Raw genomic sequence first — 19452 nt, 5'->3', positions numbered from 1 at the left:
TCGATTCTCGGCTGGAGCACCTTCTGTGTGGAGTCTGCATGTCCTCCCCGCGGTCGAGTGAAGTTAAAGACATGTAGGTAGATGCGTGCGTGAATGGGTGTGCATTCTTTGAAGGCTGGGCATCGGGCTGGCAACTTGGCAACCTAAAAATCCACTGTCAATCATTAGCAGACCGGAATTCCACTGTGGCGACCCCTAACTGGAAAAAGCCAAGACATTACTTTTTACAACAGTTCAGTGTATTCGTGGTGCAGAAAAAAGTGAAGTAAATGATGATGGTTAATATCTAAACTACTGAGGTTTGCTAACACTGACCAGCTAAATGAAATACAACTATTTTTTTTCTCTGCAAAGATGATCCTAAAGAACTAAGTATGAGTTATATCAAAAGTAGTACGCAAGTATATAAAGACAAAATTTCTTTGAACAACTGAATATTATAGTTTTCATCTACATAACTCTGAAAACACAGGTAACATTTTGATATCATATTCCACTGAAGAACAGAACCACTGAAATTCTGGAAGCATGCACTTTCAAATGTTCAACAATGAAATAGTTTTTTATCCTACTATAACTTGTCTCTCGCACCACCCAAGTTCCAAGAAATCCAGAAAATAGTATTCTTTTAACAATATAATGTTTATTAATGTAACAAGTGTCAAACAAATCTTATTCATTTGAGAAATTAATTTCTTCCCTCACACTATAAAAATCATTAAAAATACTCAAGCTTTACTCCACTGACACAATGATGTTACTCCTTAATAACAATGACACAAAGGCAACACGTGCAAAATGTATAACTAGCAAATGGATTATATCTTACCTAGCTTACATTAACTCAAGACAGTTTCAAAGATGTTCTTAAGCTTATTAACTATGGCCCACTTAATACCATAGTAGCATAACATTTACGAAAAAATACATTGTGTACATTTTATGCTTTTTCACACAGTATAGGACAACTCATGGGGGTTTTGTCCATTTTGTCTTTTTTTGTACATGTAAAACTCGGGTACACAAATTGTGGAAGACACATCTGAGATTGTGCAGAATCTCAGATGGAGAAACCAAAGCAACAGCTGCCCTTTTCTCCCTGCTTCTGTCGGAGCTTCCAGTTGTGCATCACAGCTTTACACCTTAACTTCAGGATGAAGAAATCATTTCAAAAGATGTCTCAGCTGGTCTTGGAGGTCAGATGAATATTCTATGCTATGATAAAAAAATACAATAAAATGAATTACCTTAGAATCTGTCAGAGTATTCAAACTCAAGATGTCAGTGCAACCAATACAGAAATAAATACATAACAATTAAGTTCTACACAGCTATCTGCACATAAATAATAACCCAGACTTGGCTTTACCTGCTGCTCTGGCAGATACAATTCCCTAACTAGAATTGAGAACAGTTATGTTCTTTTCTGTAACACTGAGTTTATCTAAATTGGGAAGAGGGGTACAGCATTAATAAGGTAAGGCTAGATCTGAGTTTTTGCAGAGGGTGGGTGTTTGAAGGCAGGATTTGCAAGACATCTAGATTTCCCACACTCTTCGGATGAGTGCCCAGATTGGGGGTAAGAATGGGATCACATTAAAAAGGGCTTGGTTATGGAGATTGCTGACTGAAGTCAATAGTGCAGAGTTCAGCAGGGTCAGGATGTTCATCAGTTGGAAGATAGTATTAGATGCTTGAGGCGATGCCAACACAGGAGGAACCTACTTGGGAAAACAAAGTCACTATCTGCTACATCAAAATTGGATAGTATATTTGAGATGCATGCTGAGGTTATGATGACTGCACTGAAGTTGAGGCATTTCTCATATACTCCCCTGCCACAAAACCACTGGCATTAAGACTGTGGCGGAGCACCACAAGGAGTTTGATGCTGAGATTAAGGATGTGGAGTCAGGTCTCTGGGTAAACTTCCTGGAGGAGATTTCAGAAGTATCAAAGTCTTATGCCAGTCTCTATTCTTTAGAACCTGATCTGTTGGTGGAGAGGCCAATCCTTCAGTTTTTCTCAGGGATTAACTTGCCTCAGCTGATCCCATGCAGACCCAACAATCGATGGTACCAATTACAAGCAAAGAACTGTTATAGATTCTGTGCAAAGTTAAATGAGGTAAAACACCTTATTTGGGCTTCATACAGCTTGAGTTATATGAATATGTAGGGGACGCCTTTGTTACTCATTTTCTTCATCTTGCTAACAAAATGCTAGTCTGTAGGCGGTTCCTTACCAGCTGAAAGGAGGCGTTTATCTTGGTAATACCAAAGACAGTTACAGCTCCCCTTGTAGACCTATTTCAGTTCTAAATTCTGTCTACAAGCTGTCTTTGTTGGTTTTGTCCCATATAGTTTTGCAGTAGCTTCCCACCATAATGCCTGCACATCAATCTGGGTTTGCCAAAGGGAAACACATGTTTAACAATGTTTTAAAGACACTTCTGCTTTTTGAAGATATCGGTATTTAAGGGTGCCCACATTTGGTACTCCACTTTGATGCCAAGAAGGCTTCTGACAGACAGAGTAGACTGGACATTTTTATTCCAGGCACTGGAAGATTTTGGGTTTCTAGCAGAGTTGAGGAAGGGTGATCATGATTAAGACCAGTAGCTGCATGTTTGCCCCTTTGCAGATTAGAAGTGGTGCTTGCCAAGGTTGCCCTTTTGCTCCTGCTGCATATATAGTATGTCAGTGGAGCCTTAGTACTCAAACTTAGGACCTTAAAGGATTTTGGGTATAGATTAGGTGGTCCTCTGTATATGGTAGCCCTGTATCCTGATGATTAATTTATTCTGGGGAATTAACCATGCATCTTAACTATACTGAAGAATATCCAAAATTAAGGTGATTTGCCTAGATTTAAGGTGAAAGGAAAACAAGACCTTTGCCATTATTTGAATTGTAGAGTTCTGGAAGCTTTGAAAGATCACTTACCTTATCTCTGGGGACACAAGTGTTTTAAGTATTTGGGTGTTGCAGTAGTACATGATCTGACATATACCACCCATTTAGCTTATTTGTGCATGTCAGAGCTTTCTAAAGGTTTTATTAGACAACGTAGGGATCTTTACTTAATTTTGAACAAAGGATACAGGCTACAAATGTGTTTATTCTTTCACAGGTCATTTTCTCATCCTAGTCATTACCCATCTTTGGAATGTCAGATGTACTTCAAACAACTCATTCTGCTCTTTTGAGAATATGTATGGAATAAAAGTCTGCATCAGGTAGCTTGGTATCTTTTCACACTCCCCAGGACAAAGGCAGAGATGAGTATCCAGGATCTAGAATTATATAATCTGGTGTCGGTAGTCAGATGTTTTTATGGCTTGAGCAGGGCTGAGTATCATGCTGGCTAAAGGATGATGTTCTTCAGTAGACGGAGGGACTGCTGTGTTTAATTGCTTGATCACACAAAGGAAATTTTGCAGGCCCATGCAAGATCTGAAAATATGTTGTAGAAATAGTAAAACGTTTTACTGCTAAATACAAACTGTATATTCTTGGGAGAAGGAGGTTCTCCCAGTTAAAGAATGGCTTGCATGGGACTCAAGACCTAGGGATTTGATTGCAAGGCTAAGGGCAGCCCCTCTTTAAAGTAATGAGAACAACTGAGAGGATGATGTGAATTTAAAGACAGTCAGTCTTTCAATGCAGAATTTTCACTGCAGTCTGTAAATAAGAAACTGTATGAAAATCTAGCATTGTCATTAAAGAATTTTAAACCTTTTATTGTTCCTATTCAAAGTTAGCCAGTTAATTGATTGAGGGCATGCTAGATGATGGAAGCTGATGGGGGTATGCTTAGACTAGGAAGATAGTAAGCAGGACAAATAAAGCCATAAAAGAGGAGACATTTCAATAACTTAGTAAAAATAGATCTGTTTAAACTAGGTGCATCAATGATGTGCCATTTCTTGTGGGGTAAATTTAAGGGTACTTGCGTATTATCGCAATCAGATTCTGAGCGACACACACTGCAGTTGTGCTTACGCTGCTGACATTTACTGGCTTTATTATGTCGTTAAAACATTTAATACTGACCGAGGAAAGTGCTATTTTAACATTCTTCTGGCATCTTGTTTAAATACACCCTGCACTCTCTTAAGGTTACACACATTTCATAGCCTTGCCATTGCTTTTCCGTTTGTAGCAGTCTGTAGGTGACCCGTACTTGAAGTTGGATGCCGCATAATCCTACTTAGACTTGTTACACTGTGAGCATGAGGTGTGTGTAATGGTCGGTAGTACTCTATTTGCTTTCTTTTGCCTTCATACTTTGTGGAGGTCATCATAAATTTGAGGGGTGATGGTGCGTTTAGGCAGTTATTCTGCTGTGCCTTGCTTGTATCACTATAAAATGTTAACACTGAAAACAATTTCCCAATGGTGCACAATGACCTGACATGGATTGGGGTTGCGGGGCTCCATTCTGATAACAAAATGAACGGAGAAAAAAGTACATTAAATGTATTTTGTATAAGTCACTGACAATTGCTGTCAGCATGGTAGAACAGATAAACTCGTTCCGCGGTAACATTATGAATTACAGCAGGTCCGAAATCTGGTTGCGATAATACACAAGTACCAATTTAAGTTTGCCATAAGCAGTCAAGTGTGACCATTTATTGAGTAGTAAACATTTACTTCATCCATTTCCCAGAGCTTAGCTTTGGGTGGGTGAGTGCTTATTGTTTATTGTCACCTCTAAGCAGAGACTTATGTTTTTTATTTTCTCAAATCAGGTAAACTGTATTGATCTTTATACATATATTTTTACTGGCAAGTTTAGTTGTTTACAATTGCTTATACTTGGATTGCAAAATTCTTGGAATTCATCACATTTTTCCAGATTTTTTATGGTTCTATATTTGATTTATTTCAGACTTAGCACTTTACTAAACATTGAAGCTGTCTTGAGTCCAAATTTCAGTTTGCCATTCTACCAGCAGCTTTTTTGCACCTCCTACACAATCAAATTGTCATTGGTATTAGCAGAGTCCTACAAAAAGCAGTTTGGGTGCAAAAAAAAAATTGAGCTTTCTTGCTGCCAAAACGCTTTGCCTCTATGAGCTTTGTAGAACTGATGGTCAGCTTAGTGATCCTTTAAAGGCTAGGCAGATAAGCTTCCTTCAGGAAGAACATTTCATTGCTTCACTTTCTGTGATTTTTTTTCTGTAAAAGTATTACTTTTATGCTAGGAAATTTTCTTTTATTGGACTGTCATTTTGCTGAAGTAATTTTTACTTTATGTTGTGCTTGTTTGGACATACTGTGCAAAAGTGTATTGTTGTCATTAGATTTTACCTCTTAACGTAGAATTTGTGTTGGGGGTTGGATTTGATGCTTTTTGTGATTGACAAGACAGTTTTTACCACAGAACCTAAAATTTCCTGTCCTAAGGTTTACCAACTCACCCAGGCACTGCTACTCGCTTCTGAGGTCTCTTTCTTGGCTTGAAATTGGAACAGTTGAAGCTGTCCATGCACCGACTGCTTTCCCACTAGTTAAACTGTTTTAAATCCCATATTTGCACAGTGTTGGGGAAATAGCAGTTTCCAAGAGAATCAAGTTTTCCCAACATACAAGGTTGCAATATTTGAGTTAAAATGTTTACTAGGAAGAGGTACAGGAATACAGGAGAGCTGAACCTTCATAAATATGTATACTGCATGGACTTTGATGTAATATTACATCAATGTATTTCCCTTTTTCCTTGGTTAGGGTGTTGCATTTTGTAGCTCAGCTAAAACTGCTGCCTTTTATTGGATACTCATCTCTGCCTTTGTCCTGGGGAGTGTGAAAAGATACCAAGCTACCTGGTGCAGACTTTTATTCCATACATATTCTCAAAAGAGCAGAATGAGTTTGTTGAAATAAATCTGACATTCCAAAGATGGGTAATGACTAGGATGAGAAAATGACCTGTGAAAGAATAAACACATTTGTAACCTGTATCCTTTGTTCAAAATTAAGTAAAATATCTCTACGTTGTCTAATAAAACCTTTAGAAAGCTCTGACATGCACAAATAAGCTAAATGGGTGGTATATGTCAGATCATGTACTACTGCAACACCCAAATACTTAAAACACTTGTGTCCCCAGAGATAAGGCAAGTGATCTTTCAGAGCTTCCAGACCTCTACAATTCAAATAATGGCAAAGGTCTTGTTTTCCTTTCACCTTAAATCTAGGCAAATCACCTTAATTTTGGACATTCTTCAGTATAGGTAAGATGCATGGTTAATTCCACAGAATAAATTAAGATATCATCAGGATACAGGGCTACCATATACAGAGGACCACCTAATCTATATCCAAAATCCTTTAAGGTCCTAAGTTTGAGTACTAAGGCTCCACTGACATACTATAAATGCAGCAGGAGCAAAAGGGCAACCTTGGCAAGCACCACTTCTAATCTGCAAAGGGGCAAACATGCAGCTACTGGTCTTAATCATGGCCACCCTTCCTCAACTCTGCTAGAAACCCAAAATCTTCCAGTGTCAGAAGCCTTCTTGGCATCAAAATGGAGTACCAAATGTGGGCACCCTTAAATACCGATATCTTTAAAAAGCAGCAGTGTCTTCAAAACATTGTTAAACATGTCTCCCTTTGACAAACCCAGACTGATGTGCAGGCATTATGGTGGGAAGCCACTGATAAACTATATGGGACATAATCAACAAAGACAGCTTGCAGAAAGAATTTAGAACTGAAATAGGTCTACAAGGGGAGCTGTAACTGTCTTTGGTATTACCAAGATAAACGCCTCCTTCCAGCTGGCAAGGATCTGCCTACAGACTAGCATTTTGTTAGCAAGATGAAGAAAATAAGTAACAAAGGCGTTCCCTACATATTCATATAACTCAAGCTGTATGAAGTCCAACTAAGGTGTTTTACCTCATTTAACTTTGCACAGAATCTATAACCGTTATTTGCTTGTAATTGGCACCATCGATTGCTGGGTCTGCATGGGGATCAGCTGAGGCAAGTTAATTCCTGAGAAAAACTGAAGGATTGGCCTCTCCACCAACAGATCAGGTTCTAAAGAATAGAGACTGGCATAAGACTTTGATACTTCTGAAATCTCTTCCAGGAAGTTTACCCAGAGACCTGACACCCCATCCTTAATCTCAGCAATCAAACTCCCTGTGATTCTCCGCCACAGTCTTAATGCCAGTGGTTTTGTGACAGGAGAGTATATGAGAAATGCCTCAACTTCAGTGCAGTCATCATAACCTCAGCATGCATCTCATATATACTATCCAATTTTGATGTAGCAAATAGTGACTTTGTTTTCCCAAGTAGGTTCCCCCTGTGTTGGCACCACCTCAAGCATCTAATACTATCTTCCAACTGATGAACTTCCTGATCCTGCTGAACTCTGCACTAATGACGTCAGTCAGCAATCTCCATAACCAAGCCCTTTTAAATGTGATCACAATCTTACCCCCAATCTGGGCACTCATCTGAAGAGTGTGGGAAATCTAGATATGTCTCGCAAATCCTACCTTCAAACACCCACCCTCTGCAAAAACTCAGATCTAGCCTTACCTTATTAATGCTGTACCCCTCTTCCCAATTTAGATAAACTCAGTGTTACAGAAGAACATAACTGTTATCAATTCTAGTTAGGGAACTGTATCTGCCAGAGCAGCAGGTAAAGCCAAGTCTGAGTTAAACACACCTTCCATGTCCACAAACCTCATTACCTAAAATATCTCTAAAAGGGGAACAGCCTCAGTTTGTGGCCCAGAGCAGACCTCATCAGTGCTTAAAACCATATTCTGTCCTGTCCCCCGTCCCCCAAACAGCTGCACAGTTTCTAAAAGCAACAGAGTCTCTGCAGAACACCCTCACTTCAGCCACGGACATGCCTGTTGGAATAGAAACACCAATAACTGTAATTTTATAGGATCCCTTCCATCCTTTACAAGCTATATATCTTCACTTTTTATTAGATAGTTTATATAATGGGTTCTAATGGCGCCTCACTTCTAACAGTTTAGCCATGCCCCTTTCTTACCTTATAAAATGAAAAAGCAATGACAGAAAACCCCTAACCCCAGAAGTTTCAGATGTCCCCTTTCAGACAGATGAGATTCTTGAAGCATAAAAATATCCAGCCCCTGTCCGCTAATATACAAGAAACATTTAGCACCCTACACAGATGAATTAAAAAAAATTAATATCACAAAGATGGAATGCGGAAAAGAAGATTAGTAAAGCAGAAGTTAAAGAAATAGAAACTGAAGTTATGGAGTGTCTGCGAAGTGAAGGATTTAATGTAGAAAGTCTAACACAGACTACATCACAGCATGATGGCGTGAGTCCCCAAAGTAAAAAGACGCAGGAAGATCAGAAGACATTTGAAGAAGAAATATGCACATGGGAAAGAAAGAGAGATTTAATATGGTGAAATATTTATGCAAAGGAGAAAGCAAAACTAACCACTATGAAAAGAGCAGCACCAAAGATATTTGAAGAGAAATACAGGCAAAGGAGTCCTGATATGGAAAACTTTACAATAAAAAAATAAGAAGACAAAGAGGAAAAGCAGAAAAGGAGATCAGTAATGGAGAATTATAAAACAAAAAATAGAAATTGAGGTTATGGAGCACCTGCAAAGTGAAGGCTTCAGAAAATCTAATGCAGAAAGCACCACAACAGGATAGGATAGAGCAATGGATATCCAAATTAAGGAGAAACCAGTAGAACAGGAAGCAATTGGTTAGGTGCCATATAAAGATTATTTTGGAGCCTTCCACTGGAAACCAGTATAAATGTTCACTTAAAGCTAGCTAGACAGCAAGGGAAGGAACAGGAGACTGGAAACTCTGATGCAGTCAAATGTTGAGGAGTGATAAGCCAGTGAGTTCCCTTATGACAGCAACAGATGGCACAGAATGAAATTGGAGAGACAGTGCCACAGGAAGATGCTATAGAATGCCCACAGGAAGTGGAAAACAAAGGCTGTATCCTCAGTCTAGAAGAAAATGAACTAAGGGAAGAGTTGCTTGATTTAATGGACACAGATAGATATATTAAAATCAATGAAAGAAATAGACTGCAGTAGGTCAATAAAACCTCAGAAGTCTGATAAAACAAATGAACACAGTAATTAGGACTGTCCATAGAGAATTATGCGATATAACAGAAATAAACAGGATACGTTACTGTGCAGCTAAATTAATAATCAATAAAGTTTTACCACAACAGCAAAGGGTAGTGAGGCAAAGGAAGGGGAGAAATCAAAAACCATCATGGAAGTATCGAACAGAGAAAAATATAAAGCAATTAAGACAAGAAGTGTCACTGCTAGAAGACTATAGAAGAGTGAATAAATCAACAAAAATACTAACAAAGATAGACAGTGCACAGTATTAGAAAAGACCAGGATCTATCATGCACGATCGCAAATAAATTAAAAATTTCAGCACAGGCAGTAAAACTTAGACGATACCCAAATAAATATAAAGGAAAAGTACAAAAAAGGCAATTGAGTGATGACCCAAAAATGTTTTATAGAGAATTAGGAAACAAGATAAAATTAATTGAAAGACCGCCAAAAAAGAAGAAAATAGATGCATTTTGGAGAAGTATCTATGAAGATCCTGTGGAACACAACAAAGATACTAAACGGATAAAATAAGTAAAAGAAAGAATAAGAAATTTAAAGATACAGGATATGAAATGGCTGAATTAACAGCCAGAGAGATTGAAACAAAGTTAAGAAAAGCCTCTAATTGGAAAACCCCAGTCCCAGATGCAGTGCCTAAGTTTTGGTTAAAAGTATTAATATCTCTGCATGAAGACCTAGCCATGAGCAAGAACTATTTATGTGTACACCCCAAACAGACACCAATTTGGCTAACAGGTAAAACAATGATCCTACTTAAGAGTGAACCTGCAAGCTACGCCAAAAATTATAGACCAATAACTTGCCTTCCGACGACATATAAACTATACACGGGAATTGATGCTGAAAGAGTTTATAGTCATTTTGAAGAAAACTTGGCAGTAGAACAAAAAGGCAATAAAAGAAAGTCACATGGAAGAAAGGATAATTTGTTGTTAAAGTCATAGTAGAGAACTGTAAAAAGGGGAAGAATCTAAGTATGACATGGATTGACTACAAAAAAGCACTTCATAGTACCCCACATTCATGGATAAAGAGTGCTTAAAAATGTATAAGATACACCCTACACTTATCGACTACGTTACAGTGACCATGAAACAATGGCAGACCACTTTGCAATTAAACCATGATAAAAGGACAAATTACTACCCAAGGATAAAAATTCAAAGGGGGATATTCCAGGGTGACTCTCTGTCACCGTTGTTGTTCTGCCTTGCCATTAAGCTGTCTACTTAACAGCTTAGGCCATGGCTATAATTTAGCTCCTAGAAAATAAAGTCTAAAGGCTTATCTTCTATTTGTCGATGATTTAAAACTGTATATCTCATCAGATGAGGAACTGAAAGCACAGCTGCAGGTTGTTAAAACTTTTTCAGATTATATTAGAATGTCATTTGGTCTTGATAAATGTGCAAAAGCAACCTTTAAAGCAGGAAAACTGCAGCACCAGGAAAACATCAGTTTGGGACAAGAATGTGATATAAAAGAACTTGAGCAAGAGGGAGTGTATAAATATTTGGGAATTGATGAAGGATCAGCAATAAAACAAAGAAATGCGAATAAAACTTAGTAAGGAATACTTCAGATTACTTAAATTAATCCAGAAAACAGCACTGACATCTAGGAACAAAAATCCAAGCTATAAACCAATTTGCTCTTCCTGTCCTAACTTAAAAGTTTTGGAGTGAATGACTGGCCCCAAAACTTGTTGGATAAGTTAGATATTAAAACAAGAAGGATGCTTCATGCTCACCAAATGATCTATAAAAATTAGTGCATACCAAGATTATATATTCCCCATTCCAAAAGAGGGATGAGTCTCCTTGAAATTGATTATATGTACAGATCTGTATGCCCAGGTGAGAGCTGCTCTCTCTAAAGCAAAAAACACAGCATCAATGGGACTGGACGGTGTCCCTGGCTGTGTGCTACACGAACTCAATGAGGAACTAAACCCACACAAAAGGCTGCTGTTTAATCTTAGCCTTACTACAGGATACGTACCCAAAGAATGGCGTACGGCAACTGTGGTCCCACTCCACAAAGGCGGTGCTTCTACAGACCCTGGAAATTACCGCCCCATAAGTTTGACGAGCCTTGTCTGCAAAGCTATGGAGAGGATCATAATGGAACTCATAAATAAAGACATTGGGGACCTACAGACACTGGATCCTACCCAATTTGGCTTTGTCAAGGGCAGATCCTGCCTCTTGAACTTGGTCAACTTTTTCGAAACAGTCACTAAGGCCATTGATGAGGGTAAGGCAGTTCACACAGCCTACCTTGACCTAGCAAAAGCGTTCGACACAATACCCCACTCGGGCATCATAGAAAAGCTCACCAGCTTAGATGTAAACCCAAATGTCACAAGATGGGTTGCAAATTGGCTCAAGGACAGAACACACAGGGTTAGAGTTGCTGGTGCCATGTCAGACTCTAAGCCAGTCACGAGCGGTGTCCTACAGGGCTCAGTCCTGGGCCCCCTCTTGTTCGGCATTTATTTTTCTGAAGTGCAGGCAAACATAGGGGGATTGTGGCTGACAAAATTTGCAGATGACTGCAAACTGGGCACCATAATTGACACTCCATCAGACACAGACATCCTCCAGAGAGGTCTCATAGAAATGGATAACTGGTGCCAGAGCCATGGCCTTAAGCTAAATGCCAAAAAATGTATAGTCATACCCTTTGGGAAAAACAAGGTAACCCCTAATTACCACATAGGTGGTAATCCATTAAACACGGAAGAAGTTATCAGGGACCTGAGGACCCAAGTTGACAGTAACCTCTCTTTTGACATTCACATTGCCAAAGTGGTTAGGAAGACCTTCTACATTGCCCACCTGATCATGAAGGGATTCATATCCAGATCAGGAGAGGTCATTGTACCCCTGTACTCTTCACTTATCAGACCAATGATTGAGTACAACGCCCCATTCGGAATGTACCTTACCCGACACCTGCAGCAGTTGGAAAGACCCCAAAAGTTCTTCACCAAAAGGATAAAGGGGCTCAAACATATGTCATACGCTGCCTGACTGAAGAAACTCCAGCTCTATTCAGTCGCATACCGTCTGCTCAGAGGTGATCTGTGCCTGACATACAAGGCCATGTCCAACCCGGAATTAATGGACATGCTCCACCTCAAAAAATCCAAATCCACCAGAGCCACGAGAGCAAGAGACTTAAACCTCAATACGGATATAAATAGGACGTGCTGGAGGGACAGATTCATCACCCAGAGACTCCTTACACTATGGAACAGAATCCCAATCCATGTGGAGGCAGAGCCCCTCACTGACTCTGTTCAAGAGAAATCTTGACGAGTGGATGGGAGATCGTAGGTTTACCCCGGGAATCATCTCTGTGTCACTGCTGGACAGAGGCACAGCAAACTAATGGGTATAGTATTTTCATCCTAAGGGGTGGTGAAAGCCACACACACTCTGGCTAGGCTTATAAATGCCCATAGGGCAGATAGCCTAGTATGAACCTATGAACCTATCTGCAATTGTGGGACTCCACACATATCTGCTGACCTCACAATACCCAAATGTAGTGAAAGTTTTGAAACATGACGAGAATAAATCTAGTTCTCTGGTCAACCTAGTAGAAGCATATCGCCATCAAGCAGGAATGGAAATCAAACCAGAAGGAGATAAAAATCAGGCAGCAACTGAATGTGCCAAAAAACAAAAAAAGAATATAAGGTGAAGTACCAGATAAAAAGGAAAGAAATGTGGAAAACACATAAATATAGTTGCAAGTATTGAAAACTTCTGGAAGAACGTCATGTAATCAGGAATGAACGCAGGAATGGTTAAGGAGAGGTGAATTCAAACAAAGAGATGAAAGGTTAACATTGGTGGCTCAAGATAGTGGGCTACGTACAAGCTTGCTTACAAAGTCCATTGAAAATGTGGGAGAAACAGATAACTGTAGGTTTTGTAAAACCGAATTGGAAACAGTTGCACACCTCATTGCTGGTTTTGACATACTAAAGCAGTAGGACTGGATACTGAAAGGCATAATAATGTGGCAAGACTGTTGCACTGGGGATTGTGCAAACATTATGGTACTGAAGTGGCTATAAAATACTGGAAACATGAGCCACAAAGCATCATAGAAAATGATGAAGTTTACATTACATGGGATCATCCATTATCAACAATTCAAAACATAGATGCTAGAATCCAGATATAGTAGTCCAAGAAAAGAAGACAAAAGTAGCAATGATCATTGAAATCGCCACACCCAGTGACTACAGTGTCCTGCTTACAGAGAGAAACAAAGTTATAAAATATCAGGATCTGCAAGCAGAAACGAGAGCTATGTGGAAGGAGGATACCCAGATAGTTCCAATAGTAGTAAGAGCAATGAGTCTTATAAAAAAAAAAGAGAGAGTCTACAAGCATATTTAGATACGCTACCAATATATGCAACTCCGTATGAACTGCAGGAGGAGTCATTACCGGGCACGTTGCAGGGGCTGCGAAGAGCACTATTGGCTGACATCAAAGAGTGAAACATTTCATGAACTTTAATCGTATTTTGACTTAGGAATGGGGTCCATTCCCCGTCATGGTATCAGAAACCCAAGAATTTGGAGAAATTAAAGAGAGGATTTAAGCCAGTAACATTCCTAGTTAAAATATTCTGCCTCATTCAGTAAATAGTAATGGACCAGTAATTCCAGCAAAGACCTCCCCCAACAGACCATTGAGGTTATTAGTCTTATTTATTTAATTTTTTTATTGGCATCTGTTTACCAGAAAACTTCGAATGAGTCATCCCTTTTTCACTGCAGGCTCAGAAAGAAGAGCTCCATTATACTGATATCATGGTCATCATTTGTATGGCTTCATCATTTACATTCAGCTACCATTCAGCTTCATTCATTAACAACAGTTCCATTAGGATATCATTTACAAAGAGTTTCCATTAAAAATAAACAGTTACATGGGGTGTGTGTCTATGTATTTATATTCATTTTTTTTAATACAGGGATGTTTATGCAGTACAATATCATCCATATGAATAGATAGTAACAAATATTCTTACATAAAATGTAACAATCAAGTCTTGTTCAAAATCTACAATACAGAACATACGATAAAGAGTTAATGCAGCCCAAATAAAGGAAGCAGGGGGGGGGGCACAAGGAAGATAAAGGAGATGAGATGACAGAGGAGAGTATATAGTTTAATAAATTTGTAAAAATTATGCCCTTTTCCTTCTCATGACTGTGCATTAATCATCATCACACATCACCAGTGAGGTGTCCAGTTTAAAGGAGAATCGTAACCACAGATTGAAAAAACATGTTTATTTTATCAAGTTTTGATGTTCCTACATTTTAACACTACTTTTGGATTTTATATACTTTTCTTTATATTTTTAAATAATCTTAATTTTTTTTTCAGTCTACCTCTAGGTATCTCACATTGCAGTGTTTGGCTTTAAAATACTGCGTCACAGCCCCCAAGCTCTTGTCAATGCATTGACTTTACATGTGTTTTCAGATACACCCTGCTTTCTTTGAGTCAGTCAGGTTTAATTACCATTTCTTACTTTTCAATGACTACTTAAAAGACAAACTGGGATAACCACACATAACAGTACTCTCAGTGCCTGTTACGTCTTTTTCTTTCTAAAGTGGCCAATTTCCATTATTTTGTTATGTCTGAGTTGTAATCCTTTAACTCATCCCCCTCCCCATAAACACCTCCCTTTAGTATCTGTCAAAGTGGCAATTTGAGCTGTTTGCCACTGTGATTGATAGCTCACAGCAGGAAACAAAGTTTATGTGCTGAGAATACTGTTCTTTGTGATTATTCCTGTTTGTCTTTAAGTAGTTATTGAAAAGCAAGAAATGTAGTTATTGCTGCATGATCTGAAATAGTTACTGGATGTATATCAAAACTTTTTATTAAATGTACATGTTCCTGTGAAATACAATTTCTGTCTAGCCCAGTCTAGTTTTTATACCTTGGGGAATAATATGTAAAATTCTCTCCTAAAACTCGTAGTACTGAATTCACATCTTCCATACCAAATGTTTTCATACTTTCTTCAAAAACTTACCCTCTTTTGTTATATTTTCCCTTCTAGGTCCCCACATACATCCTTAATTTCCAGGCCCACCTTTAAGTAACATTCCCCGTTAAAAGCTGATTATTCCTCTCAGAATTTTCTTAAGCTCCATATTATCAGTATTAGGTGGAATGTAAATACATGTCAGCGTAATCCTTCTCCCTTGCCAGTAGCCCCTTAGTACTACAAATCTACCATTATTATCTTTTTTACCTTTTCTATCACTACTGGTACTCTTCTTGCAAATATAAGTATGCCCCTTTTCCTCTGTCCCAGACATTCTGCTGAATAACCATCCTGAAATCCTCTGCATCAAATTTACATGCTCCATTCTTTCCAAATGTGTCTCCTGTTGCACAGCTATTTGCACTCTGCATTTTTAATATAGTTCATTACTCTTTTTGTATATATCTGTGAGACCATTCACATTTAAAGATAATATGGAAAATGTTGTCATTATAAGATAAGATGTTATTCTCACCTGTTATACAAAACAGCTGTTTTTAAATGTCTAGTTTCAGGTTTTGTTTTGCACGCATACACTGTTTGGCAGGTTGATCTTTAACACACTTATTTCTTGTCCTACTCATTTGAACCTATGTCAAATGGTAGAAAATGTTTTGTTTTAATGAAAACCCTCAAAAAAATACATACACCCAGAACACCCTAAGAACCCACTAACTTACTACTAACACACAAAACATCTTTAAATAAAGAAGTTGAATCCTTCTAATAGGGGCAACTGTCCCAGATGGACAGCCACACTTACAGGCTTGAAGTAACCTATAATGAAGCTCATCTATGTTAAGATGCATAGTACAGCCTGTACTTCTACTTCCACTAAGTGCCATCTGCTTTATATAATCTTCATTCCTCTCCCAGATGTACAACACAAATTGAATATTTTCAGAAACCATCATCTCCTAGCCACTAAAAAAAGAAGTACTCCGTTTTTATTCCCCTCTTATCAGACTGCCTTCACAGTAAAATGAGAACCAAATACACAGTTGCCTTCCACTGCAAGTTTCTTTTGTCGAATCGTAAACATTTATTTGCTAGAGAAAAATGTCATTATAGTCAGTGATCTTTTATTTACTTGCATTCTCCTTAAACTTGTTATTAAATCAAGCCAAGGGCCTTAATCCAGTCATTCCCCTATGCAAAAGTAAGATAAAGTGTATCAAACTGTATTTATATCATGCTCTTTTGTCCAGGGTTTCTTCTCTTTTTACATTGCAGAACCTGTACCTCTTAAAGCTAAAGAAAGAAATAAGGTACCTGTTTACTTTACTATCCCTATTACACACAAAAATAATTGGAAAAGCTTTACTTTATAGCATGCAGTATTACATCACAGTTTTATAAAAACACTGCCAAGAACAAAATTTGTTTTATTTACAGTTACTTCTTTCCTTCCTCTTTACCTCTTCTCAATGTTCTTCCAAACATTAAATGACAAAGTAGGGCATATGCTTTGGAGTCCCCTACAAGTTTAACAAAGCAAAAAAAAAAGCCTAGTATTTCTAAGTTTTCTTGTTCCATCATATTTCCCAAATGTAACTGATGCTTTGTAATCCCACAGTTATTCATTGATCTCAGAGTTGCTGATTTTCTTCCTGTTGATCTCCATCTCTCACATCCAGTGTCTGTTTCATTACCAGCATACTCCTGGTTCTTCTAGTCAACTCCTGTGTTTTTTCATGTCTCTTAAGCATTTTCCTTTGGAACATTGTAAAATGTTTCATTGTGATAGTCTATGAGCTTTAGTATCAGACAAATAAGGAGCAGAATGGGGCAGAAACCCCTTCTGTTTGATAGCTTTCTTTCCAATGGAAAATCTTTTGTATTTCATCATTAGCATGTTCGCATCAAAAAATTACTTTGACCCTCTAGGAAAAAATATTCTGAAGATAAATGAATACAGCAGCTTGAATCGCACACCTGCTTCCCCACATTCCCTGAATGCCGGAATACAATTAACTCCTCTTCTGCCTGGTGTACAGTGAGCAGTCATTTTACACAAGCACTCTACTGTCTCCAACTTTTTGCACTTAAGTCCTCCTGCCAAAGATTTGTCAGAATCAGTTCCTTCTGCTGATAGGACTGAATCTTTACCATTAAAGGTCTTGGCTTTCTCATGGCCAGATTTTAAGCATATACACAATGTGCCTTTTCAAATTAACAACTCCTGCTATTGAATACCACTCCAGATGCTTATTTGTGCTTTCATAAATTTCATACAGTCTGTTCCTTCCAGTTTCTCTGGTACAGCAGAAAATCCCAGGTTTTACCTTCATGCTCTATCCTCTAATTCTACCATTTTTTGAAATACCTCTTCTTGAGCAGTCTCACTTTTCATTTCATCCTCTGTTTTTTAAAGTTTTATCAACTCATCTGAATATCTGTTTAATGCCTCTTCAATTTTTTCCAGCCTTTTGTTATTGAAGTTGATATACTCCATCAGTATTTCATTTATTTTAATCAGCTCAGAGTACATTTGATGTTTTCCCCTCTAGATTACTGAAAACCATGTCTTGCACCAAAGATGGAGCTTGAACTGCTTTCAGTTGTGAAATGTTGCAGGATTATTCCCAGCTATTCTTTTTTCTTCCCCTTTTCTAATTGGTTTTATTTAAGGTTCTCTGAATTTCTTCTTTCCTGGCATCCAGGCAGTGCACTTAGTAGTCAGTAACTGAAATTTATCAAAAAAAAAAAAGACAAATTCACTGGCTCTCTTTTCTAAGTTTCTGTTTTCATACTGGGAGAGCTGAAATTAAGCTGTTACTCAGTGTGCAGCCATCTTGGAAGTCAGCTATAATGACTCTTTACCTTAAACATCACTGAAAAGGCCTTTATGAAAATCAGCTCCCAAGGTCTGGGAGTTGCATCTATCTGCAACAACCATGAATTCCCAAAAAGCTCATATATTTGATATCATTCATTGCAAATACTGACAAGCCAGCAACACATCAACCTTCTCTTCAAATAACTTAAAACCAATGCACCAATTTATACCATTATAGATAAGTGACTGTAGACATGATCCTGGAATCTTAAAATGTTTGCTCTCAACGAGGCACACTTCTTGAGTTTTAGTACAACCTATGTTTTTTTTGCACACTGCTTGCATTTATATTAATTGCTACATTTACCTTACCTGCATTTATACTCGAAAGTCACGTACATATGTTGTTCTTTTCTGTATATACTGTGGTAGTCTGATAACACTGGAGCCAGAAGTAAACGAAATATATATTTTTTTAATTAGCTCATAATCTGCTCCATTCAAAGCTACACCATATTTGTTTTTTAAAACTTCAAAAAATATGAGATCACAGTCACACAGCATCTCTAGAACTTCCCATTCTAGGCAGCTAGACATATTCTGCTACACGAGAATCTTTCTCCAGGCATAAAGATCCAACCTATGATGAGACTCAATGACAGTCATCATTCCACAGGACGAGTCTCCCTTGAATCTCTAGCAATCCTGATACACAGGACAATTAGCTCAGACCCTTCCTTTATTCACAATGAAATTAACTGGTTTCATAATGACTCACTAACACAATTTGAAAAAATTTATCCTAGGTCGTGCACATAATTACCTGACTGCTCTTAAAGAAGCAGCAGTAGCATTATTTATATAATATTTACATCAACACTGCTGCAATGTTTTAAAGCCAAAATACTTATAAATGTAGATTTTTTTTTACAATATTCACATCACAAACAGCCCTCAATACCCCAAAATGCTACAATACATATAAAATATGTATGAGCACTCTGTAGGCCTCTGCCCTGGGCCATATGACCAGCTCTTCTACACATGAATAAAATAAAATAAAAACAAAACATATAGATGCTTTTCTATGAGAATAATTTAAGTTTTCCCAGAATACATTATTTTTACTGAAAGTTTTGAAAAAATTGCATCAAATAATTGAATAAAAATATGAACATAAACTTACTAAGTTGCTGTTTCATAGCAACAGATCAGGCCTTTTGGAATATTCTATGTAATAGGACGTGTTCAAAGTGAAGCATGAAGTACAAAATTGTAAACTTTGAAACAAGCAATATAACGTGTGCCTGCATTAAAGTAATTATTTACTTCACATTCAAATTTAAAGCAAACTATACAACTGTGAAGGAACCAGTCTTCTTGATATCAACATGCCAAGTGACCAAACTTCCAAAATGGAAAAA

At 37.9% G+C, this 19452-nt stretch overlaps 1 protein-coding gene across 1 annotated transcript in view; it reads right to left on the bottom strand.

Moving 5' to 3' along the window:
• Window positions 1–623: 623 nt before the first annotated feature.
• BORCS7 (BLOC-1 related complex subunit 7) overlaps window positions 624–19452 on the bottom strand; it is a 43913-nt gene continuing 25084 nt past the window's right edge. Inside the window, exon 5 of the mRNA XM_044056554.1 lies at window positions 624–1215. Within this exon, the coding sequence (XP_043912489.1) occupies window positions 1164–1215 (52 nt within the window). The 3' untranslated portion in view covers window positions 624–1163. The remainder of the gene's footprint in view (window positions 1216–19452) is intronic.

This window comes from Protopterus annectens, chromosome 14.part0, assembly GCF_019279795.1.
Source record: "Protopterus annectens isolate FY-2018-M chromosome 14.part0, PAN1.0, whole genome shotgun sequence".
In the NCBI taxonomy this organism is placed as follows: domain Eukaryota; kingdom Metazoa; phylum Chordata; order Ceratodontiformes; family Protopteridae; genus Protopterus; species Protopterus annectens.
The sequence above is the reverse complement of the archived record's forward strand: the minus strand, read 5'-3'. Positions and strand labels throughout refer to the sequence as shown.